We start from the raw sequence: 27,903 nt of genomic DNA on the forward strand, positions 1-27,903 counted from the left end.
GATGTGACGAGGCGGCGCCGGGTCCGCAGTGAGCGCTTGACGGGCCCGGTCACTGAACCGGCCGGTGGGGTAAGTGACAGCCGCCGGCCCGCGGGGGGGATGAAGGGTTCAGGGGAGGGGGGGCTAAGGGAGGTCGAGGGCTAGAGTCAGGGGTGTGGGGGACGGGGGTCAGCAGGGTTCCGCGGGGTTCCGGACAGGCCGGTGGTGGAGTGGTCACTCCCCTGTGTGAGTGGACGTGTTGCTCGTGTTTATTGCCGGAGACTTTGGCATGAATGTGATTGCTCAAGACATTCACTGAGCTTTGTCAGAAATTAATCCTGGAACTGGAACACTGACCTGATTTAAAATTTAAGTAAATTAAACAGTGAAGCCTATTCACCGATGTTTATACCGACAGCCACACACGTTATAGCCGAATAAAAACAAAGTGCTGGGGAACTCAACGGGTGAGTCAGGCAGATATGAACAGGAACCCAGCAGTCTCTTGTATCTGCAGACAGGTTTTAAGAGTTATCACAGAAACAAAAAATGTTGATAAAACTCAGCAAATCAGGCAGCATCAAAGATAAATGGTCGACTTTTTCAATATTTAACCCTTTGATCAAAAGCTACAGCTATTTATTGTTCCTAGCAAGTGTTTTATTTATGTACCGTGTGAACTACAGGGATATATTCGATGATGTTGTTGGGGCTTATCTGGAGGTTTTGAATACAAACAAAAACACTGGAAACTCTCACAGGGCTGACTTCACCTCGACAAAGAGCAAGACAGTTAATGTTCAGTCATTTCAGGCCAACAGTTGAAGCTTTGTTTATTTGTTACTGGCAGTAAAAATGTATTTGTTAATTTGAACGTTGTTTAAGCAGTGAATTTGTAATCATGCGTTTCTGCAATCCAAAACACTGCTTGATGCAGATCAGTATGTAACCAGCTTGGTTTGGACTAGATAGGTGTAACCTGCAGAATTGATTTTCAAAACATAATCTTGTGAATTATTTACCAAAACGTGTTGGGTATTGCTTTCATTTGAGAAGGCAGTTTCAAAAATATGTTTTGAGTGTCCTTGGTGCTGCTTACGCGCTTACGCGCGTAAACATTTGGATTATAATCACAATGTTTGAGTGCTAATAATGATTTAGAATTAAAATTCATACTCAATATATGTTGTCTAAAAGATGTTAATGTGAAAATGGTGAACTTAACATTCAGTCTTTGTGGCTGGGTACTAAACACTTTTTCCTAACACAATTTTTAGGTTTACAGGTTTAATTCTGACCTCGGGTGCTAACTGTGAAGTTTGCACATTCTCCCTGTGACCACGTGGGTTTCCTCCAGGTACTTTGGTTTCCTCCCACATCATAAAGACATGTGGGTTTGTAGGTTAATTGGCCATTGTAAATTGCCCCTAATGTAAGGAGTGGATGAGAAAGTGGGATGACGTAGAACTAGTGTGAACGGATGATCAATGGTCGGTGAGGATTCGGTGGGGTGAAGGGCCTGTTTCCATGCTGTATCTCGGAACTAAACTGTTGACCATTGCTTTGTGGATAACTGAAAGGTTTTGTGGAGTTGCTCATGGCAGGAAATTTGGTCTCTAATTTATTGCTTTAGGTATATACTTATCCAATTAAACCCAATGCCCAATCCTTGCATGTGACCATGGCACCCATCTAAGCTAGTCTCATTGCCCATGTTTCATTCATATCCCCTAAACCTTTCCGATATTGTTCCAGTTAAATGTATATTCCATATACGCACCACTCTCTAAGTGAAAAAGTTGCCCCTTGGGTTCCTATAAAATCTTTCCTCTCTCCCCTTAAACCTATGCCCTATATTTTTTCATTCCCCAACCCTCGGTAAGAAAACTCAACTGCTTCACCAGCGTCTTGTACAACTGTAACATAATGTCCTACTTCAATATTCATGTCCTTAATGATGAAAGCCAGCAAGCCAAAAGCCTTCTTATTCACTATATTAAGTCCTATTCTGCATTGCCGTATGAAAATGCAATGCCTTGTGCTCATCTCAATTAAACTTTATTTGATTCAAACCGGAGAGGCAACCTTTTTCACTTCAAGGGTGAAATGAGCTGCTAGAGTGGATAATTGAGGCAGATATTATAATAGCATTAAGACACTTGGACAGGAATATCTAAGGAGTGGTTTAGAGGGATATGGACCAACTGCAGGCAAATTGGAGTAAAGCTTAGATGGGGCATGTTGGTTGGCATGGAGAAGTTGGCCTGAAGGTCATTTCTGTGCTCTACGATCCTATGACTGTGTCCACTTACCCAGCTAATCAATGTCATTCTGGATAATATCCTTCACGGTATACAATACCATCTACTGCATCTACCACCCGGGCCCATCAGCCTTCTTGGTTACTTGTTAAAAAAACTCAAATCAAATCTGTGAAACAGGGTCTCTCACGCACAAAGCCATGATGACTCCCTAATCAGTCCCTATCTGTCCAATAACACGTATATCCTATCCCTCAGTCTTATTTCCAGTGAATTTGCCTCTCCCTAGTAGGACCCTCTCTATATTGCCCGAGGAAACCTTTCCTGAACATATTTAATAAATTCCACCTGATCTAACCCCATGTCCCAGTTTATATTAATGAAGGTAAAATCCCTTGCTGTGCCACCCCAGTTGTTCTTTCAGCTGTCTGCAATTACTTGGTATATTTTTCTTCTAATTCTCATTGACTATTTGGAGGCCTACAGTACAATCCCAACAAGGTGATAATCCCCTTATTTCTCAGCTCCATCCCTTCACTAGATGATCCCTCAGCAATTTTGCCTCAGACTTGTTGTAATGTTCTAATAAAATCAAAATACAACATTTCCTCCTCTCTTCAACTCTGTGCTGCCTGCAGCACCTGAACCCTGGAACATTTAGCTGCCAGTCTATCTCCCTTGGCTATGTATCTGTATTGGCTATAATATCTAAAGTCCCACAGACCTGTCCATGCTGTGAGTTCATCCGTCTTGCTTGACAGGCCTCTTGTATTAAAGTAAATGCAAATAAATCCAATAGCCTTTGCTCCCTGCTATGCTCCTACCTGTTTTGTCAACAGAACTTGCTCGTTTTGACTTTAATAACAACCTCCAGTCTCTCATCTGACATCCTACTGCTTTGAATCCCAACCCCCTGCTAATCTAGTTTAAACCCTCCCTTGTAGCATCGCCCCCCTCCTGTTCAGGTGCAACTCATTGCTCTTTTACAGGTCACCTCTGCCTCAGAAATCTGAACGGTCAAAAAATCTGACTCACTGCCCCCTGCACCAACTCCTCAGCCGCCTCATTCATGTGTCCTATCCTATTCCTCCCTTCATTAGCACAGGCACTGGGTTTAATCACGAGATTCCTGCCCTCAAGTTCTGCTTTTTGCCTTTTGCTTACAGCTGTCAATGCTATTTTATTGTTAAGTGTTTAAAAACAAATTTGTGGTGGATAGTGTTTACACTGCATGCAGGATCTGCCATTTGCATGAAGTACCCAGCCATAAAAGTAGCTGATGCTGTCAATTTGCAAAAAGGCTGCAATTTATCAGCACAGCTGCACCAACTCATGAACACGTACTCAAGGTGTGGTATGTCAGTGCTTACTCAATGGCAATGTTCTCATCAGTCTGTCAATTTCAAACTCGTGACTGGATCAGTTTTATTGTTGCACCCCATGCAGGACTGGAATAGGTTTGACTTTTGTCATAATTAAATATGGTTTAATTCGGCTAGTTTTTGTAAAAAGGAGTTTTCCAGTTTTAAAAAAAGAATATTTTGATGTATAGCTTCTAGAAATGCTAAGAACCAATTCATGGCTTGCAGCAACTATGAGATAGACCATCCACACCATGCATTCAGACCCACACAGTGAAAGCCACATGAGACTACATGTGGAGGGATTTTTGTAGAATTATTACAAGTAAGTCAGTGTATTTGTTCCAGCATGTGGCATGTTCATTTGGGCTTCACACAGAAATTGCTGTTTACTTCTGACATTCTTTCCCCATTGTGCATATGAAGTTATATACACTGTACTCTGTATAAAGACTACAATATTAACATTGACATTATCTGACTATAAAATATATATGATGCTTTCCCTAAACCAGTTCTTGCTGTTGGATGGCATTTGTAGGTTGATACTAATTTTTGAGTGGATTTTTGAGATTTTTTCTGCATTTTAAATGGTACATTCCATTTATATTACAGATACCTTTAAATTTAGTGACAGAATAATGCGCAGTGGGAACTGGTTTGCAAAGAATGAGTCTAACCTTGAATGGAGATTAATTATAATTTGCTGCAGAGTACCTTTGTCATTATTGCTTTTAAAATAGGTCCTAGTTACTAATATTTGCAGCCATTTCCCGTGACTTTTAATGCGCTGGTTTAAATTGTCAGTCTTAGAAAAATATATGCCCAGATATGCTTTTCAATGTTTCCATCAAATGAAATGTAACCTAACTTCCCAAACGTTCCTGGCATTCTATGGGATGTGGCCATCAGTGGCAATGCCAGCAATTAATGCCTAGCCATGATTGTGCTTGTGTAAGTGGACGATGGTGGTGAGCACCTTAGCTGCTGAAGTTCACCTGGTGAAGATGCTTCGTAATGTTGTTGGGTTGTGAGTTTCTAGGTTTTGATCCAGTGATGATCAATGATATATTTTTAATATGGCGTGCTTCTTGGAGGGATTTATCCTGTTGGTGGTGTTCCCATGTGTTTGAAGCCCTTGTTTGTGGTGCTGAAGGTCACCGTGTTTATGAGGTGCTGTCGGAGCAGCCTCAGTGCGTAACAGCAGTGCACTGCAGCTAGAAATAGAGGATGGTGAGCAGCCAACTAGCCAAGCAAGCTGCATGTCCTGGATGCTGCCACCTTGTTGATTATTGCTTGAGCTGTATTACGTAGACAGTGGAAAGTAGGTAGATAGGGCATGTGCTGCAGAGTACACAGTCTCTGACTTGCTCTTATAAATGCTCTCACAGTATTTATGCCATGTGGCGAGCTTTTGATCAGTGGTGACAATTGCCCCTCCCCAGGCTGTTGATGCCGGGGGAGCTCTACAATGGTGATGTTATTGAATGCCAAAGGTAAGTGGTTACACTTTCTTGTTGGAGATGACCTTGCCATCTGCAGCAGTCTTGGTTTGTATGTTCTGGTCACATATCCCATGTCTGAATGATGTCTTACTGCATGGCAGCCATTGGCTTTTTCATTTGCTTAGGCGTTGAGAGTGGAGTTGAATGTTTCTGAATTTCTGATGGGTGGGCTTCCTGAGATGAGGTGCTGAAACCTTCAACAACAACAGCCAGCTACCTCTGTGTGGGGTTCCTCCTGTCTACCACCTAGTGTTAGCAACCTTTCCAATCTGTTCCAAAGTCCCACAAATTCCTTCATGAGCTAAATGGACAAAGGATGCTGAGAAGTGTTTGTGCAATAGATAATGTTATCTTTTGCCCTTTGCTCAGAAGGAATTTTGAAGATATAGGTCATTTAGGCACAGATTAGAACATTACGTGTCCAGGGGACTTTGGAACAAAGTGGCCAGAGTTGCTGAAACAGTACAGTCAGTGTGTGCTTTAATAATCCTCTGATATAATAGTACTGAATACCATTGTCAGTTCTGGCTGAGAGTGGCATATCAATCAACATACTGAAAGCTGATTGCATCAGTGAATAGCTGCTAACCATAGACAAAATCGTGCCCTGTACATCTTGTTCAAAATGCTGCCGCTCGCCTTTTGACTGGAACTCGAAAGAGGGAGCACATTACGCCAATTTTGGCCTCCCTACACTGGCTCCCAGTGCACTTTCGAGTTCATTTCAAAATTCTTTTATTTGTTTTTAAATCGTTGAATGGGCTCGCCCCGCCTTACCTCTCTGAGCTGCTCCACCTATATGCTCCTGCCCGGTGCCTCAGGTCAGCTGATCAGCTGCTCCTTGAGGTACCAAGGTCTAAGCGGAAGCTCAGAGGGGATAGAGCCTTTTCTGTTGCTGCTCCGGCACTCTGGAACACCTTGCCGTTGCACATCAGACAGGCCCCCTCACTGTCCATCTTCAAATCCTCCCTAAAAACATATTTTTATTCTTTGGCTTTCGACACTGGCTGAGGCATTGCTCCTGTTTTTAGTGCTTTTAATGTCTTTTAATTTTTAGTGTGTTTTTTATAGTCCTTCGTTTTACGGTTTTTAATGGTTTTTAATTGTTTGTAATAGCTTTTTGTTCATGATTTCTCATGTACAGCACTTTGTGGCAACTGTAGTTGTTTAAAGTGCTTTATAAATAAAGTTATTATTATTATTATTATTATTATTTAAACTTTGTCCCTCTCACCTTGAAGTTATGCCCTCTAGTATTTGATATTTCCATCCTGGGGAAAAAAATGTTTTGATTGTCTATCCTATCTATGCCTCTCATCATTTTATACACTTTTAACGTCTCCCCACAACCTCTGGTATTGTTCTATCTCTGTGTGGATTATGACTGCCTTGGTTTCAATTTAACCTTACCTTTATTTAGTACCAAAACCAACATTGTGAGACAGTTTTGTTGCCTAAATTTGTACCCTTACCTTCTACTGAGTGAAGGGCAATCCTACTCTGGGCACCGTTTAAATCCACCGAGATGGGTTTGGATGATGTAGAGTGACGTGAGGTTCTAGGCAGTGGTTAAATAGTGCCCCACAGTGAATTGCATTGTTTTTGTGAAAGATAGGAGTAAGGGGATGCTGGCTGCACCATTGCCCCACTTTTGCATTGTTTTTGTGCAAATATTAATAGCATTTCAGATTCAGATTCAGATTCAACTTTAATTGTCATTGTCAGTGTACAGTACAGAGACAACGAAATGCAGTTAGCATCTCCCTGGAAGAGCGACATAGAATATGATTTCAATAAATAAATCTAATTACATGCATACAGTCATAGTGTTTTTCCTGTGGGAGGAGTGTCCGGGGGGGGGGTGGTGATTGGCAGTCACCGAGGTGCATTGTTGAGTAGTGTGACAGCCGCAGGGAAGAAGCTGTTCCTGGACCTGCTGGTCCGGCAACGGAGAGACCTGTAGCGCCTCCCGGATGGTAGAAGGGTAAACAGTCCATGGTTGGGGTGAGAGCAGTCCTTGGCGATGCTGAGCGCCCTTCGCAGACAACGCTTGCTTTGGACAGACTCAATGGAGGGGAGCGAGGAACCGGTGATGCGTTGGGCAATTTTCACCACCCTGCTGAGTAGTATGTGATATGAACTTCACATGAAGATTATGGTTACATTATGATATCAGAAAGGATTGGAAATACTGAATGTTACCTCAATTAAACTACTTTCATTTAAAAACCTGCAAATTAATTAATTTTACATGGATCAAATACCTAATGTTAATTCTGAATTAAGATTTGTACTATGCTTCTAAATAGCACATCCTATTTTCTGCAAGATGACAGATGTACATTTAGAAACAAATGAAGTGATGCCTTTAATAGTCGGACAGAAATGGGTGAATCAGGAGTGATTTGCAGTAACTGAAAGCAAGGTAGAGGTTAGAGTTGACAGAGCATGTTTAGCTGTGTCATCCTGGTTTATGTACAGGTGCAGGTGCAAAAGTCGGATTGAAACAAAACTGCATCTTCAGCAACATTTATATTTAAAAGGTACAGTCAAGAGTTCAAGTCAAGTGGGCTATCGTCAGAGTTGTGTGTGTTTCTCATTGGTGGAATTGGATTATATAAAGCTAGTGACTGCTACTCTTTGGTAAGAGTAACATATTTCTCAGACTGACCTGGTTGTCCTCTGGCATAAATGCAAGAAATTAATTGGATATAGATCTTTGCCACAGTAATCACTCGAGTATTTCAGAGCAGCCGCATTGAGATTAGCTGTGTGTCGACACAGAGTACTGGAGTAACTCAGCGGGTCAGGCAGCATCACAGAGTGCTGGAGTAACTCAGCGGGTCAGGCAGCATCTCTGGAGAGAAGGAATGAGCGAGACCCTTCTTCAGACTGAAGATATTTGGGCTGAAGTGCTGAGCTTTAGCTTGTGAGGCTTCAGTGAGGAGGCTGAGCTGAGCTGTACGTAAGGTCAGGTAAGCTCCTTTAACTTTACTCTTCAGACTAAGTACAACTGGGATTGCCATCTCATGTGACCCAAACTCTTGACTGTATTTTTAAAATATAAATGTTTCTATGGAAGCAGTTTAGTTTCAATCCTTCAAATTCCCAATCTCTCAGTTTATCCAGTCACAGGGATTGAACAATACCATGTTGGTAATTAGGATGGTGGCAGTGAGCTTTACATGTATCCAAGCTTTAGATGAGTGAGACTTGGAAGTATGGAATATAGGAGTCTGGAGACAGTTGTTAGATTGGTTGAAGTGGTGGCCGACTCGGAAAAGGGGAGATGCAGCGAGACCTGGGTGTCATGGTACACCAGTCATTGAAAGTGGGCATGCAGGTGCAGCAGGCAGTGAAGAAAGCGAATGGTATGTTAGCTTTCATAGCAAAAGGATTTGAGTATAGGAGCAGGGAGGTTCTACTGCAGTTGTACAGGGTCTTGGTGAGACCACACCTGGAGTATTGTGTACAGTTTTGGTCTCCAAATCTGAGGAAGGACATTATTGCCATAGAGGGAGTGCAGAGAAGGTTCACCAGACTGATTCCTGGGATGTCAGGACTGTCTTATGAAGAAAGACTGGATAGACTTGGTTTATACTCTCTAGAATTTAGGAGATTGAGAGGGGATCTTATAGAAACTTACAAAATTCTTAAGGGGTTGGACAGGCTAGATGCAGGAAGATTGCTCCCGATGTTGGGGAAGTCCAGGACAAGGGGTCACAGCTTAAGGATAAGGGGGAAATCCTTTAAAACCGAGATGAGAAGAACTTTTTTCACACAGAGAGTGGTGAATCTCTGGAACTCCCTGCCACAGAGGGTAGTCGAGGCCAGTTCATTGGCTATATTTAAGAGGGAGTTAGATGTGGCCCTTGTGGCTAAGGGGATCAGAGGGTATGGAGAGAAGGCAGGTACGGGATACTGAGTTGGATGATCAGCCATGATCATATTGAATGGCGGTGCAGGCTCGAAGGGCCGAATGGCCTACTCCTGCACCTAATTTCTATGTTTCTATGTTTCTATGTAAGTGAGAGAGGAGTCGGCAAGTGATAGCTGTAGAAATCTTTGTGACATGAAGAGTATGAGGTCATCTACGCTCCATCTTGGAAGTATGAAATGTGTTGGGGTAGACCATGTGGCTCTCCAGAGATGCTGCCTGTCAAACCGAGTTATTCCAGCACTTTGTTTTTTATGCACCAGCATCTACAGTTCCTTGTTTCCCCATAACATTTTTGTTGGCTGCAGGACAATACTGATTTTCTAATGCTTAACATGATATTTGTGACTGAGGAATGGTTGGTTACTTGTTCAGCAGGGCTGGACTGAGTTATAAACGACAGAAACTAATACAAGAGATGTTGTTCACTCTGTGTTTAGTGCTTTGAATTAGATTAACTAAAAAACAATTAGCATTGCTTTTGTAGTACATTCGGATATTTTTACACAAATATTTGCATTTTAAACTTGGTAGTGTTTATGGAAAAAGAAATCCAAAGGTCCATTAAATATGAACTCATTGTAAAATGCAGTGGCACAGCTGGTAGAGCTGCTACTTCACAATGCCAGAGACCCAGGTTCGATCCTGACCTTGGGTGGTGTTTTTGAAGATTGCAAGTTCCCCCTATAACAACCTCCGGGTGCTCTGGATTTCTCTCACATCGTGAAGGCATTGCAGGTTTATATGTTGTAGGTTAATTGGCCTCTGTAAATTGCCCCTACAATGTAGTGTGTGAATGGGAAAGTGAGATAACATGAAACTAGTGTGAACGGGTGATCGATGGTCAGCGTAGCCTCACTGAGCCAATAAGCTTGTATCCATGCTGAGGACCGAGATACTTGCTGTATCTCTAAGCTCAACTAATCATCTTGCTCAATGCATGTCTGGTCGAATTAGATTTAGTGCTTGCAGCAGGAATGGGTGTGCCATTTCTATGGGATGCGGAAAATGGTTTTAAAATGTTAATTTGGTCCCCAATATTGACTGGTACTTAGTGCAAGAGGATTAGACAGGGCCAAATGTTTTAGGTGTATCCAAGAGGTTTCCTTACACAGTATGTAGATATCTGACTCGTGGAGGGACCATACTGGACCTTGTATTCGGAAACAAGCCTGGCCAGGTGACTGCTGATCACAGTGCAGGATCAGCATGTTCCGGTAAGGGAACCGTGGATGACCAAGAAGGTTGTAAACTTGGTCAGGAAGAAAAAATAAATGAATGTCAGATTTAAGAAAGTTGTGTTAGACGGGGCTTATGTGGAATATAAAGCGAGTAAGAAAGAACTCAAGCGGGCAATTAGACGGGCAATGAAAAGTCATTGGCAAGTCGGATTAAGGAAAATCCAAAGGCTTTTTATACGTATGTTAAAGAAGAGGGTGACCAGGGAGAAGGTTGGACCGCTCGGATAAAGGAGTGTAGGTATCAATGCTTGTAGATGAGGTTGTAAATAAGTATGTTGTATCTGTATTCACTGAGGAGGACTTGGAGAGCAGTGAGATCAGTATGGAGAATTAGGGTGACATAGTGGCACAGCGGTAGAGTTGCTGCCTTGCAGCGCCAGAGACCTGGATTTGATCCTGACCCTAGGTGCTGTCTGTACGGAGTTTGTACGTTCTCCCTGTGACTGCATGGACTTTCTCTGTGTTCCGGTTTCCTTTTGCATTTCAAAGACGTGTCGGTTTGCGCATTAATTGGCTTCTGTAAATTGTCCCTAATATTTAGGATAGAACTAGTGTAGGGATTATCACTGGTCAGCGTGGACTCGGTAGGCCGAGGGGCCTGTTTCCATGCTGTATCTCTCAACTAATCCAAATATAAATTTCTAGTGCAGTACAAGGTGGCGCTGTGGCTCTTGAAGAGCATTTAGATGGATAAGGGCCTGATGGAATCTATCCCATTATTGAGGGGGAGTTTAATCCAAGCAAGTGTGAGGTTGAATGTAAGGGGAGCATATAGTTAATGGCAAGACTCTTAACAGTATTGATGCACAAAGGCATTTGGAAGTCCATATTCATAGCTCACTGAAGATGGCAGCACAAGTAAGTAGAGTGGTAAAGAAGGCGTATGGTAAGCTTGCCATCATTATTAGGGGCAATGAGTATAAGAGTAAAGAAGCCACGATGCAACAATGTAAGACCTTAGTTAGGCCGTATTTGGAGTATTGCGTGCAGTTCTGTTTGCCCCATTAGAGGAAGGATGGAGGCTTTGAAGAGGGTGTAGAGAAAGTTTACCAGAATGCTGCCTGGATTAGAGGGTTTCAGTTACAAGGTGAAGTTGGATAAACTTGGATTGTTTTCTCTGGAATGTCGAAAGTTGAGGGGAGACTTGAAAGAAGTATATAAAATTATGAGCGGCATAGATAGCGTAGCTAGTCAGATCCTTTCTTCCTTAGGGTGGAAATCTCCAACACTAGAGGGTATATCTATAAAATAAGAGGGAGAAGTTTAATGGATATGCGCGGGCAAGTTTTTTTACAGAGAGTTGTGGAAACCTGGAACACATTGACAAAGGTGGTGGTGGAGGCAGATACGATAGTGGTGTTTAAGAGACTTTTAGATAGTCACTTGGAAGTGAAATGAATAGAAGGATATAGATCATTGTATCGGCAGATGAAATCAGTTTAACTTCAAACTCAGCACAATCATTGTGGGCCGAAGGGCCCAATCCTGTTCTATATTCCATGTCTATGTTCTCTGTGCTTCAGCTTTATTGTGGCTGTCTGTTGTGATGTAGCCAACAATGGGATTGTTTTTCTTTCAATGAAGCAAGGGAGATTATCACAATCTTGTGGCATCCAGTGTGAATTCACTTTATAGTACAAAACATTCTATCCTTGAAAGGCCTAGACCCTAAGGAACAAACCACGTCTTAATTTGAAGTATTTATGTAAATGAGGAACCTTCACATGTGTAATATCTAAGTATATGTAATATTATTTGAAGTATTTTTTCACTCGACTAAATTCTGCTAAATCAGATGTGTAATTCCACACAATGAAGACCTTTTGTTTGTTTTTTTCCAGTTGAACCATGATGGGAATCCAGTTTAATATCAGACGCTGGAGCAGCAAACATGTTGCCAAGTGGCTAAAGGAGGAAGGCTTCAGCGATTATGTCGATCTTCTGTGTAATAAGCACAGACTGGATGGTGTCGCCCTGTTAACTTTGACTGAATATGATTTACGCTGCCCACCTTTAGAACTGAAAGTGTTGGGTGATATTAAAAGATTAATGGTATCTATTCGGAAACTGCAAAAACAGCACAAAGATGTCCTAACAGAGATGGGTTACATGAGTGACGATTGTCCTGGTAATGTTACACGTGCCACAAACACTTCACAAGGCATGGACTGCCAGTGTAATGGTGTGGAACACTTTGGGGACAGTGGTGGTTCTGTTGGAGACACGAATAGTGAACAATTTCAGAATGGTAAATACCACAAACATCAAACACGAAAACTTGACCCCGAATACTGGAAGACTATTTTGAGTTCTATTTATGTGTTTATAGTCTTCGGGTTTACATCGATTGTGATGGTAATAGTTCACGAACGTGTCCCTGACATGCAAACCTATCCACCCCTACCAGACATATTCCTGGATAGGTAAGCATTACATAATGTGATGATAAAGTATGCAAGTGAGTAGGAGGCATGCTGGAGTCATTGGGGAATGTGGGTTACCTATTCAAAATGGAGCACCTGTGGTTTGGGCTCCGGAAGCATCCTGGCAAATCTGTTCCCAGCAGGCTCTGATCTTTTTGGAGCTTTTCAATCTCTAATCTATTAAATCATTGTAGAATTGTACAGCATGTCAGCTCAACCCATTCTTACAGACCAAGGTTCAATGCTAGTCCCATTTGTCCATATTTGATCCATACCCCTCTAAATCTATATTTTCCATGAACCTGCCCTAGTGTCTTTAAATGTTATTGTACCTGTGTCAACCACTTTGTCTGAAAGCTCTTTCCATATAACACCCTCTGTGTGCATTTTATGTAAACTAAATTAATGTTAAATGCATTTCTCTTGCAATTCTCTCCCTGTTTTACAACGGTATGCAGACAGAAAGCATGCCTGTAATCAGTGTATTTAATTTCTCCATATTTGTATAAGCTGCTGTTCTGCAGAGTGATGTGGAGTGACTGGGCACTCTGCACCTGCTGCTCTGACAATCACAGTCCTAATCATTGCTTCCTGTCTGGTGATTTGCTAAACCCAAGCCAGGCACCATTTGGTGAGCACTGTTTCGTGCAATGGGGATCAGACTGCTTCTCTCATTTTTACAGTGCTGAAGCTGCACTGCTGATCTTTGGAAATTAAAGTTTAGTTTAGTTTAGAGATGCAGTATGGAAACGGGCTCTTATGCCCAACAAGTCTATGCCAACCGTTCACACTAGTTCTAGGTGATCCCACTTTTTCATCCGTTTCCTACACATTTGGGGCAATTTACAAATCTGCAGGTCTTTGGGATGTGGGAGGAAACCGGAGCCGCCTGATGAAACCCTCGTGGTCAGAAGGAGAACGTGCAAACTCCATACAGACAGCACCTGAGGTCAGGATCGAACCTGGGTCTGGTGCTGTGAGGCAGCAGCTCTAACAGCTTGACCACTGTTCTGCCCTTGCAATTCTCCAGATTTCCTACATTTTGGTCTTTTGCATTCAAAAAAGCATTTGAGAATCGACTGTGTTTTTGGTCGTCATACATCTCTGTTCACAACAGATGATGAACCTTGTGCATTCGTATTCTGGCCGTTAATTTTCAGGAAGTCGATGTTCGAATGTTTAGTGGGGGACCATTTGTGAAAATTATGGAACATTTGCATGTTAAAAAAGATGTACATGGAAAATATATTGGATACATATTGTTAAATATCTATTGTGCTCTTGAAATTCTCCTGTTCTAAGAGCAAACTATGAAATACCACAAAAACCATAAAGGACACGCATTGAAATTTCAAGGACCATGTGACTAGCGCTTTGGTAATCATGTGCATAAAACTGAAGCTTCAAAGGTTTCAGAGCTGTTGCATAGCTTGTAGCATTCAAAGGTACTAACTGCTTCCCAACAATGGGAATCCTTCTTCAGACCAGAAGATGGGTTTCGGCCCGAAACGTTGCCTATTTCCTTCGCTCCGTAGATGCTGCTGCACCCGCTGAGTTTCTCCAGCATTTTTGTGTACTTGCCAACAATTCCTTTTATTGGTTACTGGTCAGTTTAAAAACTGAATGATGACTAAACTTAACTAACTTAAAATATGTCATTGATGCAAATATGTCATTGATGGAAACAAGTTAGTCAAATGGGTTTTATTACAAGACCTATATAATTCAGGATGATATCCTGGATTTACCTCTGTCAGGAAGCATGTGTGAACAGTGAAGTCCCAAGCTTCCTCAGAAGGGGTCACCGATGATATGCCGACATCACTCCATTGGGCTTCAGTCAACATGCCTTGGGTTCAGTGAATCCATTCATTTCACGGGGAAGGAATAGCTAAGAGGCAACTTTCAGGTGATGTGTCTTTTAAATTAATTGAGTTTGCTTTAATCTGTTTAATTGTCTTTGAGTGTTTAAATCAAATTATATTAGCTTTTACATTTCTGAATGTTTAACTGGTAGATATTCCCTAACTATCTGTTTAACAGTAATATCTGGAGACATTCCAAATGCTGGCTAAAGGCTCTACGTTGCCGAATTAGTGAGTTAGGGTGTCTGCCTGTGGCTGTCTGTGGGTCAGTCGATGTGTGTGTGTGTGTGTTCCCGGAGATTTCCATGCCAGTATATAGTTGTTAACTGGCAACCTTTTGAGTTACATATCAACAACAGGGAATGATGTCACCAACCTGGGATGTCCAATTTTGGGAGGTGGTACGTTGTGTTAATTTGCATGGACTTTACCTGAACCGCTGTGTAGTACGCAGATTAAACTTATTGTGGTTTTGTGGATCATACAATCAATGTAACCATTATTATGAATGGAGATTTTGCCTATCATCAGTTTTAGTTTAGTTTATTGTCACGTGTACCGAGGTACAGTGAAAAGCTTTTGTTGCATTATAACCAGTCAGCAGAAAGACAATACATGATTACAACCAATCTATTTACAGTGTATAGATTCATGATAAGGGAATAAAGTGTAGTGCAAGGTAAAGCCAGGGATGTCCGATCAAGGATAGTCCGAGGGTCATCAAAGAGTTAGATTGTAGTTCTGCACTGCTCTCTGGTTGTAGTAGGATGCTTCAGTTGCCTGATAACAGCTAGGAAGAAGCTGTTGGTGAGCGTTTTCACACCTATACTTTTTGCCTGATGGGAGAGGGAAGATGAGGGAGTGGCCAGGGTGCGACGGGTCCTTGATTATGCTGCTGGCCTTGCCGAGGCAGCGTGAGGTATAAATCGAGTCAATAGAAGGGAGGTTGGTTTGTGTGATGGTCTGGACTGTGTCAAAAATTTGCTACAATTTCTTGGGGTCTTGAATGGAGCTGTTCCCAAACCAAGCTGTGATGTATCCTGATAAAATACTTTCTATGGTGCATCTGTAGAAGTCTGTCAGAGTTCAGAGCCCATGAATGTAATTCTGTTCCATTAAATTAAAATGAATGGGACAGTGATGAGTCATGAGAAGCTTGTGGACTGAATGCAGGTGTTTCAACCTAATGTTTGCCCGCTCTGTGAGTTATTTCGATCTTTCATAGAGATACTGCGTTAAAGTGAAAGAAGTGTAAGTGGGTTGCTAAACGTTTGGTCTGGCTGCTTGAAAGGGAAGATCTTTCACCACTCATTGAAATTGGAGAACGTGTTGCAGTGATTGAGGAGTATAGCGGAATTGCCAGGATTATTGAAGGTGGCATTTTGGAGAGGTGGGAAAGATGGATGAAGATATGTGTTCTACTGGTGTGTCTGTAGCTGATCTGTATCCCACTGTATATTGACAGCCTCATCATTGTACACAGCTCCACCAATTTTGATGTTGCCTGCAAACCTACTAATCAACCCATCTCCAGAGATACTGCCTGGGCCGCTGAGTTACTCCAGCTTTTTGTGTCTATCTACATTTATGTCTAAGTTGAGTATGTATATCACAAACAACAGATCCTGGCATAGATCCTTGGCCCTCCTGAGAGAGAATCCACAGAAAACAACAGGCCCAGATGACTTTCTCGGTTCTGAGCAGTCCCACTGGCGGGAGTATTCATGAATATCTTTCACCTTTTTCAACTCCAATCTTAGGTTCCCAGTTATTTTAAGAATACCACCATCATCCCAGTACCAATGAGAAGCAAGCCCATATACCTTAATGACCACCACCTGTTGGATCTAATATCTACCATCATGAAGTGCTTTGAGAGACTAGTCTTGGTGCATGTTAATTCCAAGCTCCCGGACCAGTGTGATCAATCGCATATTAGCCTACCAGGCCGGTGGCATTTCCCTGGCCCTAAACCTTGGAACATCTGGATAACACCTATGTCAGATTCTTATTTATTGTCTATAGGTCCACTTCAACATGATCATTCCAACCAAATTCATTTCCAAACTCCTGAACCTTGGATTCAGCATGCTCCTCTGTAACTGGGTGCTTGACCTCTTGATCTGTAGTAAGGGGAGGTAAAACATATTTTCCCCAATAATTCTCAACACTGATGTCCTACAAAGCTGCGCTCTCAGTACCTTATAATACTAATTATATACTCTGGTCTGTGTGGCATAATTCTATCCTAACTCCATTAACGTTTGTAGTTGACACCACTATAATGAGCTGAATCTTAAACAATGATGAGTCAGGAAAGAGAAAGTTTCCTAGCATAGTGTCAAGACAACAACCTCTCCATCAATATCAGTAAAACTGACTTCAGGAAGCAGGGTGGAATATATGCCCCAGTTTGCATCAATGGCGCTGAAGTGGAGATGATCGAAAGCTTCAACTTCCTAAGTGTAAATATCACCAACAATTTGTCCTGATGCAACAGCTAAAGTACACTATTGACTCTACTTCCTCAGAAAGCCAAGGACATTCAGCATGTATCCAATGACACAACAATTAATGTCGACGCACTGTAGAAAGCATCCTATCTGGAAGCATCTCGTCATACAGCATGGAAACAGCTTTCTGTGGCCTAACTGAAAGAGTAATACAGAAGTTCGGACTAATGATCTGGAATTGTGGGTTCCTATCAGGTTATAGCAATAGAGGAATCTAAGTTCAGCCAGACATCATGTTTGGCACAAACATTGTGGGACACATCCTGAGTGGCGACTACGGAGGGTCAGGGCCCAGACCACGGGTGAACAAGGGAGGAGGAGGAGGAGGACTGTCTGAACTGTATTGCCTTCCACCACAGTGAGGAATGCCGTGGTGGATGTCTGTGTTGAATTATGTTGTATATTATGTCCTTTTTAATTGTAACGCTGCATGGTAAATTAATTTCATTGCACATTATGGTGCATGTGACAAATAAATTTGAACTTGAACTCTTGAAGTACTGTTCCATGTTCTATGAGTAGCCACAAAATATGACTGCATAATTCATTCATTTCACCATGATATCAGCATTGTATGTTTAATCTAATCTTGTATGACACAGAAAAATCCTTTTGCTGGAATTCTGAGTTCCCTTTCTGCTGCTGCTTCTGGCTTATCTCCAAATTCTACTGTTGAACTGAAGCATCTGCCTGGATTTCTCTGATGAAGTCCCTGAGGATAGGGATGTGTTCTGACCTTCACTTACACATCACTTCTGTTTTCTTTGTTAGTTAAAACTCATGGTAAAGTGGTGAATGGGGCTTGTACATGGAAAGTGTATTTCCTTTGGGCACAAAAAAAGACACAAAGTGCTGGAGTAACTCCACGGGTCAGGCAGCATCTCTGGAGAATATGGACAGGTGATATTTTGGCTTGGACACTTCTTCAAACTGAAAAAATGGCCTGACCCAAAATATCGTGAGTCTGAAGAAGGGCCGCGAGACATCTTCTCTAGAGATGCTGCCTGACCCATTGAGTTATTCCAGCACTTTGTGTGTGTTTTTGTAAACCAACATCTGCAGTTTCTTGGGTACACAAAATTGCTGGGGAAACTCAGCGGGTGCAGCAGCGGGTGCAGAGCGAAGGAAATAGGCGACGTTTCGGGCCGAAACCCTTCTTCAGACTGATGGGGGGGGGGGGGGGGGAAACGAAAGAAGGAAAAGGGGAGGAGGAGGAGGAGCCCGAGGGCGGGCGGATGGGAGGGTGGGAGGAGACAGCTAGAGGGTTAAGGAAGGGGAGGAGACAGCAAGGGCTAGCCAAATTGGGAGAATTCAATGTTAATGCCATAAGGACGCAAGGTCCCCAGACGGAATATGGGGTGCTGTTCCTCCAATTTCCGCTGTTGCTCACTGGCAATGGAGGAGACCCAGGACAGAGAGGTCGGATTGGGAATGGGAGGGGGAGTTGAAGTGCTGAGCCACCGGGAGGTCAGGTAGGTAGGTATGCCTACTTGTCTGCAGTTTCTTGTGCCTCTTTGGGCACGTTGTGCAACTAATCAATAACTTCCCAGTAAAGATCAAATGATGCCAAACACTGCATCTCCAGGTAGATACCTTTCTAAATACATTTACACGTTGTTGTGTTGTGTTGTTTCTGTTGACAGTGTTCCAAGGATTCCATGGGCTTTTGCGATGGCTGAGGTGTGTGGTGTTGTGCTTTGCATTATCTGGTTGTTACTGCTGCTACTTCACAAACACAGGTACGTGTGACAATTACATTTGGTGCTCGAGATTTAGAGCTCTCATTTAAAAAAACACAGCTTAATGTGTGCTGAATTGCGACAAACTTAAACCATATATTTTCACTGAAGATAGACACAAAAAGCTGGAGTTACTCAGGCAGCATTTCTGGAGAGAAGGAATGGGTGGCGTTTCCTGTCAAGACCCTTCTTATTTTCCATTGCTTTGTGAGACAGGATATTAAAGAAACACCAAATAATCTTTGGAAAAGTATCCATTTTAATTCCAATGAAGCTCTAAAACTTTATTCTTGCAAATGGAAGTGCCTGTTTATTTTCCAATGAAATGCAGATGTTTTGTTAGTTGACCAGCTGAGATTGTGCATTTTACACTTGCTCTGTAGAGTGTTGAATAGTAATTTTCTGAAAATATTGCTTTGGATTTATTGTGTGAAACCAAACACTCTCCAACGATGCTTCTTAAAAACCACGTCATTGTATGTAACCTGATGCCCTCTGTACTAAATTGTTTATCTCAACCAGGTACTGCTGAAGATTCCCTGCTGTATCTTTCAATCAATTCAATTCAATTGAACAAGAAGCTTTGAGTGTAATGATGAAATGGGAATGAATTACAAAGTGTAATGCTGATATTTTTTGGTGTTTTGGTTAGGTCTATCCTGCTTCGCCGCATGTGTAGTCTGATGGGGACAGTGTTCTTGCTGCGCTGTGTAACTATGTTTGTCACCTCCCTCTCTGTACCTGGCCACCATCTACAGTGCTCTGGGAAGGTACGTTTGTACAAATCATCCCGCCACTCCTTGGGCTGGCCATGCATTATCTTGTTTTAAAGTCCGCTTTACTGTTTTTTAAATTTAGCTTTTAAAACTGCAATTAATTTTATTCACTACATTAATGGAAAGTTCACATTTCTACAATATTTGAAATGCTGAATGTGAAGAATAAAGTTTTGTGCATTCAAAAAAGAACAAATATTCCGAACACTGATATACATGGAACAGGCACCTGCAGTTTGCTTGATGAATATTTAAAGCTCAGGTGCAAGTGGCCAGTCACCTCCTCTTCCCCCCACTGCCCCGACCCCACCCCGCCCCTCTCTGGCCCTGCCCCCGCTCCCTCACCCCGCCCCTCCCTCACCCCGCCGCTCCCCCACATCATATTTATTTGACACATTTGTTGTGATGCACTGGTATCATTTTTCATCTTCTCGTACAGGAAATGGGCATCATTGTTGAGGCCTGATGTACTGTGTTGCTAACTGCCCCGTGAGTGTCCCATAGTGCTGTTCCTCTGGTGTGTGATGATTCCCGCACTGATGAAGGTAGTAGAGCAGATGATGCTCGCGGGAATCTGGTATTTTCAGTCACCACCTTTATTGCAGATGAATGAACTACATTTGAATCCCCCACTGCTGAAGTCCAGGCCTCTGTAAGATTACCACGACCGTGTTGCAGGCATGTTAATAGTTCTGCTGCAACTCTGACAGGAAGCTCAGCCATCTTTGCTCAGCAAGTGTATTTTCTTTTTCAGTTGTATGGGGACCAGTGGGCCAAGTTCCAAAGAGCACTGGCGATTTGGAGTGGTTTTGGAATGACACTAACGGGTGTCCATACCTGTGGAGACTACATGTTCAGTGGCCACACTGTTGTCATCACCATGCTCAATTTCTTTGTTACAGAATGTAAGCATTAAACTTCACCTTCATTAGGTCACTGTCAGACTCAAAGACCATTATAAGGAACGGGGAGTGATTACTTTCAGCATGATTGTCGCAGTGATTCACACTATTGTGCAAAACGCTTCTGTTTAAGTAGGAAGGTCACATATTGGATTTGTGTCAATGATGAAAGATCAAGGAAACGTCTTGTGTTTTTTCTTTAAAGAGACTCCATAAAATGAGAACATAGAACAGTACAGCTTCCATATGGGCCCTACGGCCCACAATGTTTGTGCTGAACTTGATGACAAGTTAAACTGATCTCAACTGCCTGTACTTGATCCATATCCCTCTCTTCCCTGCACTTCTATGTGCCTATCTAAAATCCTCTTCATCATCCTGTGTTTACTGAACCATGTATATACTTCCCAGAATAAGAAAATTCTAACAGACCTTGTAGTCTGTAAATATTGGCCTCCACCAATTGTAAGAGTTAAAACAGGATATGTTTCTCGAGTTTCTGTGCAAAAGTGGCAATAAAGTATTTATTTTTGTCATATTCCCTGAATAAAATGAATACATTTGTCAATATCAATTCATTTCTCAAAATTGTCCACAATCAAGTTTGGCAAATAAGAAGGTATGAAAGGAATTATTATGAAGCGGTTAGGTGGTGAAGTGGGAGGATGCTTGTGCAGTTCTAAACACACCACAAATCAGTGGTGACAACGTGAGTACATCCATGTAACTTCTGCCTAGTTATTGCAGAATCTGTCATATAGCTTGCTTTAGTTTGGTTGTCCTCATTTTACTGAACAAATAAGTCACGATTGAACTCTCAAACATCAATTAGATTACAGTAAATCCAAGAACTGGGTACAATGACCTGTCAGTCATTCACACGCGTGTGCAGGGGGAAGATCACTGGAGCAGAATGTCGCCAGTCAGTGGCATATACTGCACTCAGCACTTCATTCTGTTGTTCTGTATGATTTATGAGGGAAGAAATTCTATAACATTTCTTGTTCTGTTGTTGCTGATTGAGACCAGGAGCCATGCAGTTGTGGACTTGGCTACCTGTTGAAACTCTAACTGCCTTTGTCATATCGATATCTGTGACTTTTACAAACATGATGTTAATGTATGGAATATGTCGTCAGCTTTAAATTTGCAGTTTAGTTGCCTACTGCCTGGTTAAGCAAGTGCCCAAATAGCGCAGCAGAATCTCGGCATTTTGGAAAGTCTACATTTGACAATGCATGACTTCATGAGATGGTAAACGTGAGGTTGGAGTGGGTTTGTCCCCTCAGTGGTGTGGCGACGCCTATCGGCAGCGGCTCTACTGCAGTCCGTCTGTCTTTTTTTATTTTTGTCTTGTTAAATGTATGTCTTGACTCTAGTTTTTATTATTTTTCTTTAGCTGTGTATATGTGGGGGTTGGGGGGGTGGTGGGGGAAACCGTTAATCTCTTCCCTGTATGGGGACCCGACCTTTTCCCTGTCGGGTCTCCGGTGTTGTTGGGCCTAACATCATGGAGCCGACGGCAGCCTCCGGCCAGGACCGACCTGAGGGCTCCAGTCGCGGAGCCTGCGGACCTGACATTGCGTAGCTGGCCGACTTCAGAGCAGGGAGAACTGTGGTGGCGCGCGGCTGCGACCCGACTTCGGAGCTTCGGAGGCTCCGGCCGCAGGCCCTGTGGACGGTGACATCTGGAGCTCACAGGTCCTTGGTGGGAGACCGCTTTTTGGAGCTCCTGCAATGGCAACTTCTCCCACCGGAATCGCGGGGTTTAAAGGACACGGAGCGGGGCCTAACATTGCCCGCCGGGGGCTTTAACATCGGGAGCCCCAGTTCACCTCGACGCTGCAGTTGGACTGCTGGACTGCGGGAGAAGAACAAGAGAAGAGATAAGACTTTTGCCTTCCATCACAGTGAGGAGGTGTTGGAGATTCACTGTGATGGATGTTTATGTAAACTGTGTTAAGTGTGGGTCTTGGGTTTTTTTGTAATGTAAGACTGTAGAAAATGCAATTTTGTTCAAACCAAGCTGTTTAAATGACAATAAAAGGCATACTATTCTATTATATTATATTCTCTGGAGTTGGGCCAGGATCTGATCCTAGAGTTGGTGATGGGAAAGTGCAGTGATGGGAAAGTTTTGTCACATTGAATGGCAGTGCTGGCTCGAAGGGCCGAATGGCCTACTCCTGCACCTATTGTCTATTTCTGTCCCAGGTTAGAGTGCAGGGACATTCTACCACCCTTGAATATAAATATTGAGGCACTTTTAATTAAGTAATTTTACTCTGCTTCTGAAAACCTACCAGTGTAAGTTTTAAATTTTTTTTCAGCTGATCTTTGACATTCTGGTGTATGCACTCTGAATTCAATTGTAAATTCCTGCCTTGTAGGTTATGGGAAAGTGCCCCCCCTGGTGCTGGGTAGATCAGGGCAGGTGGGGGTGTGAGTGATGTGAGAGTCCTGAAGCCGTTTAACAGGCTGCAGTCGGTGGCTAAGAAATTGAAAAAGCACTTGTTGAGAAATATTTACAGGGTTTTGAGATAGGGTGAGATTGGACCAGGTGAGATCATTTAATGAACCACAAAGGCACTGAGAGCCCGTTTGTGTCATTCAAGGTGCAGCTTAGTTTTTAGTTACAGTCAATCATTCATGTAATTTTCCTACTATATTTGTTTCTGTTTTGGGGATACTGGTCTTGGACACTGAGCTGAAACTGAAAACTCAACCTAACATGTAACCTTTCCTTTGCACCCCCATTTAGATACACCAAGAAGCTGGAACTTCTTGCACACCTTGTCTTGGGTAATGAACCTGTTTGGAATCTTCTTCATCCTTGCTGCACACGAACATTACTCAATCGATGTCTTCATTGCATTTTATATCACCACAAGGCTCTTTTTGTATTACCACACACTAGCCAACACTCGAGCTTATCAGCAGAGCCGAAGGGCACGCATTTGGTTTCCAATGTTTTCATTCTTTGAATGCAATGTCAACGGCGCAGTACCAAATGAATATAGTTGGCCACTTTCCAGACCAAGATTATTGAAGAGATTAATTGGATAAGTAGTAATCTGCCCTAACCAATTGGTTTGTTGGACAAACAAAAGATTATGGAAATAACTGGTTTTGTATACAAGATGTGTGTAGCCAATACAAGCCAGATGTAAATGTGAAGGGGCCAAGGCCTTGATAGTTGGCCATATGTATGACTCATGGCAAGTCACTACTTGAAATTGTGCTTTTCATTTGCTGCAATATGTCGACTCCAGCAGTTAGGAATCCTGTTTGTTGTGGGCAGGGAAGCAATCCACCCCCCCCCCCCCCCCCCCCCGCGTAATGGGATCTGTGCCTGGCTGTGCAGGTCAGGCAGGGTTTCAGTGAGTGTATGATGTGGTTCATGGTGGTATCGGGCTTGGGTTTAGGGTGAAGGGTGGGCACAGTATAGGGTGGGAATCAGGTCGGGTTTAGTGGTGGGGTCAGGTATGGTGTAGAGTGGGTGTCGAGCACAGTTTGGGTGGGGTTAGGGTTAGGTTCAGGCACAGTTTAGAGGGTGGTCGGGCACTGTTGGGGTGGGGTTAGGTTAGGCCAGGCACAGTTTAGAGGGTGGTAGGGCACTGTTGGGGTGGGGTTAGGTTAGGCCAGGCACAGTTTAGTGGGTGCTCCGGCAGAGTTTGGGTGGGGTTAGGTTAGGCCAGGCACAGTTTAGAGGGTGGTCGGGCACTGTTGGGGTGGGGTTAGGGTTAGGCCAGGCACAGTTTAGGATGGTGATGTGAGGGAACAACAAGCCCACAGGACGTACTGCTGCTACATTCCAAATAAGCTCTTTTTTTCCACATTGAGACGAATATTTTAAATGATGAAGCCAGTGACTTGTTCAAAGATTGGCATTTGAGGTGTTTAGAATAAGTTTTTCTCTGTATTCCTCGTTGATATGTTCGTGTGAGGAATCCCTCTAGTGTGTTTCTCGCTCGGTTTTATTTCAGGGAGCTCTGGTTTTGCACTTGTCTGAGGAAACACTAAAGAGGTGTAGGAATTCTGGAGAAACTTTAAAAATGCATTCTCATCTACAATGTCACCATGAAGTGCACAAAGTATCTGTTCCTAAAGAAACAAAACAGCATTTGGAGCAACATTGATTACATTGTGAGTGTAACCGATTTCCCTTTGAGCTGCCGTTTGCTAGCTGTGTCTTTGTGGACCTCGAGGGACAAGCAGTATTCATTGTCAGACTGAATGTACTCAGAAAAAACACTCGACAACCACTTGTAATGTTTACAAACTTACGTAGTTTATTAGAATACACTATTTGCAATATAAAATGTTATCTAAACCATAATTTATAGAATTCAGTAGTTCTTATTGACTTTGAGATGGGATTTATCATTAATGCTTGGATAGTTTAGACTATAGAGTCCCCCCACAGGTGATAGTACCACTTGTCACCTCTTGCCTGCAGACTAGGGCTGTGTTTGCTGTCCTCGGGCCACAGTTTAACATGGAAAATGGTGAAGGAATGGCTTTTCATATTTGCAAGAAGCTGACAAACCAGCTAATATTCATTGTTTCTTCCAGACTTATTATTGTAATTTGCAGGTTAATTTGATCAGATGATCATATCAGAACTTGGAATGTCAGAAGTCGCCTTTTGTTCTTTAGGACAAGGCTGATCAACACCACCATGTTGCACTATCCTGCTCTCCCTCATTCCCTGAATATCCAAAAATCTAATCTTCTCTGTCCTGAACACAACAGTGATGGTCTCCACCCACTATATGGGTGAAAAGCATCTCCTGCACCGAGTCACAAATGACTGGGCTGTTACTTACAGATGACAATACCTGGACGTGCAAACCAAAGTCATGGGGAAAACGTCATTCCAGCATCTCCCCTGTCAGGCACCATCAGAATTGGTATGTACCTTTAAGATCATCGCCTGCACTGAACTCTGGAGTACTGGCCCAACCTATTCTTGTCTTCCGTTGACAGTGCCTGAGTCTCTGGCAAAGCTCCATCACAGTCCCTCTGTCCAAACCCTTTTGAACATTACACTGAATCTGCATCCACTGACCCTGGAAGTGCTTCCACAACCACCACTGTAAAATCCTTGTGTCATTTGGTTCTCTTGCCCATCACCACTCTTTGCGTCTGAGTGCTTGCCAATAAAACAGTTTCTCTCTGACCTTCGTGATTTAAGATGCTGCCTGTAGAACAGTCATGAGTATTTCTGTTCCAAGGAGAGCTTCAGCCTCTCCTGTCTTTCCACAACTAACCCTTATCCATGCCTTTGGTAATTCTCTTGCTGGAGCTGTAGTTTAATATTCACCTTTATTGTTAAAGCCCAGGGTCGCATCTCAACCTACAACACTTGTGCATGTACATCTCACATCTTTCTGTTCTTGTACTCATTTAGAACTCTGCCCTCATTTGGACTGCCCCTTCCCATGCTTCCCACCAAAATATAAACCTTTATACTTCTCTGCACCCCACAGATCGGCTGCAATTATTCCCTTCCCACCTGACTGCCTGTACTCCTTGCAGCAGAGTGACCGCTCTCTCCTCTCCTACTGCCAGGAGATTCCTGTGGCTGTCTCACCGCTGGAGTCAGAGCCTGGCTTTATTGACCTTTCCATCCAGCTTTGTGAAGTGGTAGATGTAACTGCAGTCAGAGTGCAGGAAACCTGCCAGTGTCTCTGAGCGTCACTCTTTCACTCACTTAAATCCTTTTATTCTGTTAGTAGTCAAAGTAGTAAAACATTTGCATTGCCTGAAAGGTTGCTGCTGTGATTGCACTGAATTTGACCTGAAATGTTGTCCACTTGTTAACATGTTGACCAGTTTGTGAAGTGAGATAGGAATTATTCCATCCTATCTCCTGCTGTGGAGTGAATGTTTGGCATTTGTGATGAGGAGCTCTTTACTTCTCCTCCTCTCCCCATGAGCTTGCTCAGATGATTCATCGATGTGAATACTCAGCATTCCCAACCAAACACTGATGGCAGTTTTACACAAGATATCTACTTCAGCAGTTTTGCTGCAGAAAGTCATGATAATTGAGGATAGTAATGTGTTCTAATGATCCTAGAACGACTTCACACACTGAGCATCTGATGGTCTCTGACATTTACAGTGACCCTGGTATTCCTGCAGTGCCTGAGTACTATCCTGCAGCCATTCCTCACCATCCGTATTAATCTGACAAACCTCCGTTACTAGGGCTTCTCCGAGTTCTTCAGCTCCCTGTTGCTGCTGGCGGGAAGAGTTCTGAATGATTCTGCTCATGGGTCGTGGATGTTGAAATGATGGCCTTGTCCAAAGAGATACCTGCCTAATCAAACAGCACTTTGTGGAGCAGGGCAAGGGATAACTTTAGTTAAACATGTTCTTTGTAACCCAGTGCATTATGAAATGCATTTATTCTCTTTCTGACAACTGGGACCAGCTGATTTCTTAATCATTGGTGCCTTGAGTTCAAATCTACAAATTATTCTTGTTCTGCTATGTAAACTCTGGGAAAGATCACTGGCAAGGAATGAGACAGATAGGTTAGTGATGATCGAATCAAATGGGCATGTGAGCGTTCTGGTTTGTACAATGGCCAGAGGTTGAGAGACTGGGTCAGTCCTGCCAGTCCCACCTGCCACTGCTTCCTACACCTCTGCATGGAATGTTCCCTTGCATTTCATTTGAAATAGAACCTGGTCAGGCTCAAATTAACAGAGTGAGGTGAAGGAAAGTGAGCGGGATACAGTGGGGATAAGCCTTTGATATTTTGTCAACTCTGCAACTGAGAGGTGTTGACCCTGTCAATGTGCCCATAGGTGGCAACCCACTGAAGGGGAGAAATGATCCAGTGGCATCAATGGGAATGCTGTAGAATAGTCTGGTGTTGAATAAGATTGCAAACTAAAATAAGATTGCATTGTTCAGTACAGGCTGGATGTTTGTGAGCGTGAGACTGTACAACTCAAGTGTTTCATTTAAACCATGAAGTTAGACATCAGAACTTTTATCTTACAAGCACCCAGTTAATTACCTTTTATCAATTCTATGGATAAACATGAAGCCCCATAATAAAAATAACTCTAGCCTGTTTACTTATAGGTTTAAAGTGCTGTTCAGTATTACTGTTATTTAACAAGTTCAAATCAGAGGTCTTTAATGTTTACATTTGCATTTTGCTTAATTGAAAGTAATAAAGGATTGTGTAAAACAGTGTTTGCAGAGGTCTGTGCATCAGCTCTGTGTAATTCCATCTTTATAATGATGCCTTTTGTTAGCTTTTGCTGACGTCTAGTAAAAACTCCAGAATGTTTTTGTGTACAACTGAATAAATTTGTTCCATATTTCATGGTTATCAATGCCTTTTTATTTCCTAGTTACAACTAGGTTGATGCAGGC

At 42.7% G+C, this 27,903-nt stretch overlaps 1 protein-coding gene across 4 annotated transcripts; it reads left to right on the forward strand.

Annotated features, from left to right (window-relative positions):
• Positions 1 to 7: 7 nt before the first annotated feature.
• On the forward strand, positions 8 to 27,854 carry samd8 (sterile alpha motif domain containing 8). Of its 4 annotated transcripts, none has more exons than XR_004410057.1 (7): positions 8 to 69; positions 12,126 to 12,707; positions 18,729 to 18,824; positions 19,477 to 19,594; positions 20,355 to 20,505; positions 23,264 to 24,137; positions 24,191 to 27,854. XR_004410057.1 is itself a non-coding variant. In XM_033012964.1 (6 exons), the coding sequence occupies exons 2-6, from the start codon at positions 12,133 to 12,135 to the stop codon at positions 23,566 to 23,568; spliced, it is 1,245 nt and encodes a 414-aa protein (XP_032868855.1). In that variant the 5' UTR covers positions 8 to 69; positions 12,126 to 12,132; the 3' UTR covers positions 23,569 to 27,854. The 4 variants fall into 4 exon arrangements, 2 of the variants coding, with proteins under 2 accessions (XP_032868855.1, XP_032868856.1); XR_004410058.1 differs by having other exon boundaries at positions 24,244 to 27,854; XM_033012964.1 differs by having other exon boundaries at positions 23,264 to 27,854.
• Positions 27,855 to 27,903: the final 49 nt, after the last annotated feature.

This window comes from Amblyraja radiata, chromosome 37 (assembly GCF_010909765.2).
Source record: "Amblyraja radiata isolate CabotCenter1 chromosome 37, sAmbRad1.1.pri, whole genome shotgun sequence".
NCBI classification, from domain to species: domain Eukaryota; kingdom Metazoa; phylum Chordata; class Chondrichthyes; order Rajiformes; family Rajidae; genus Amblyraja; species Amblyraja radiata.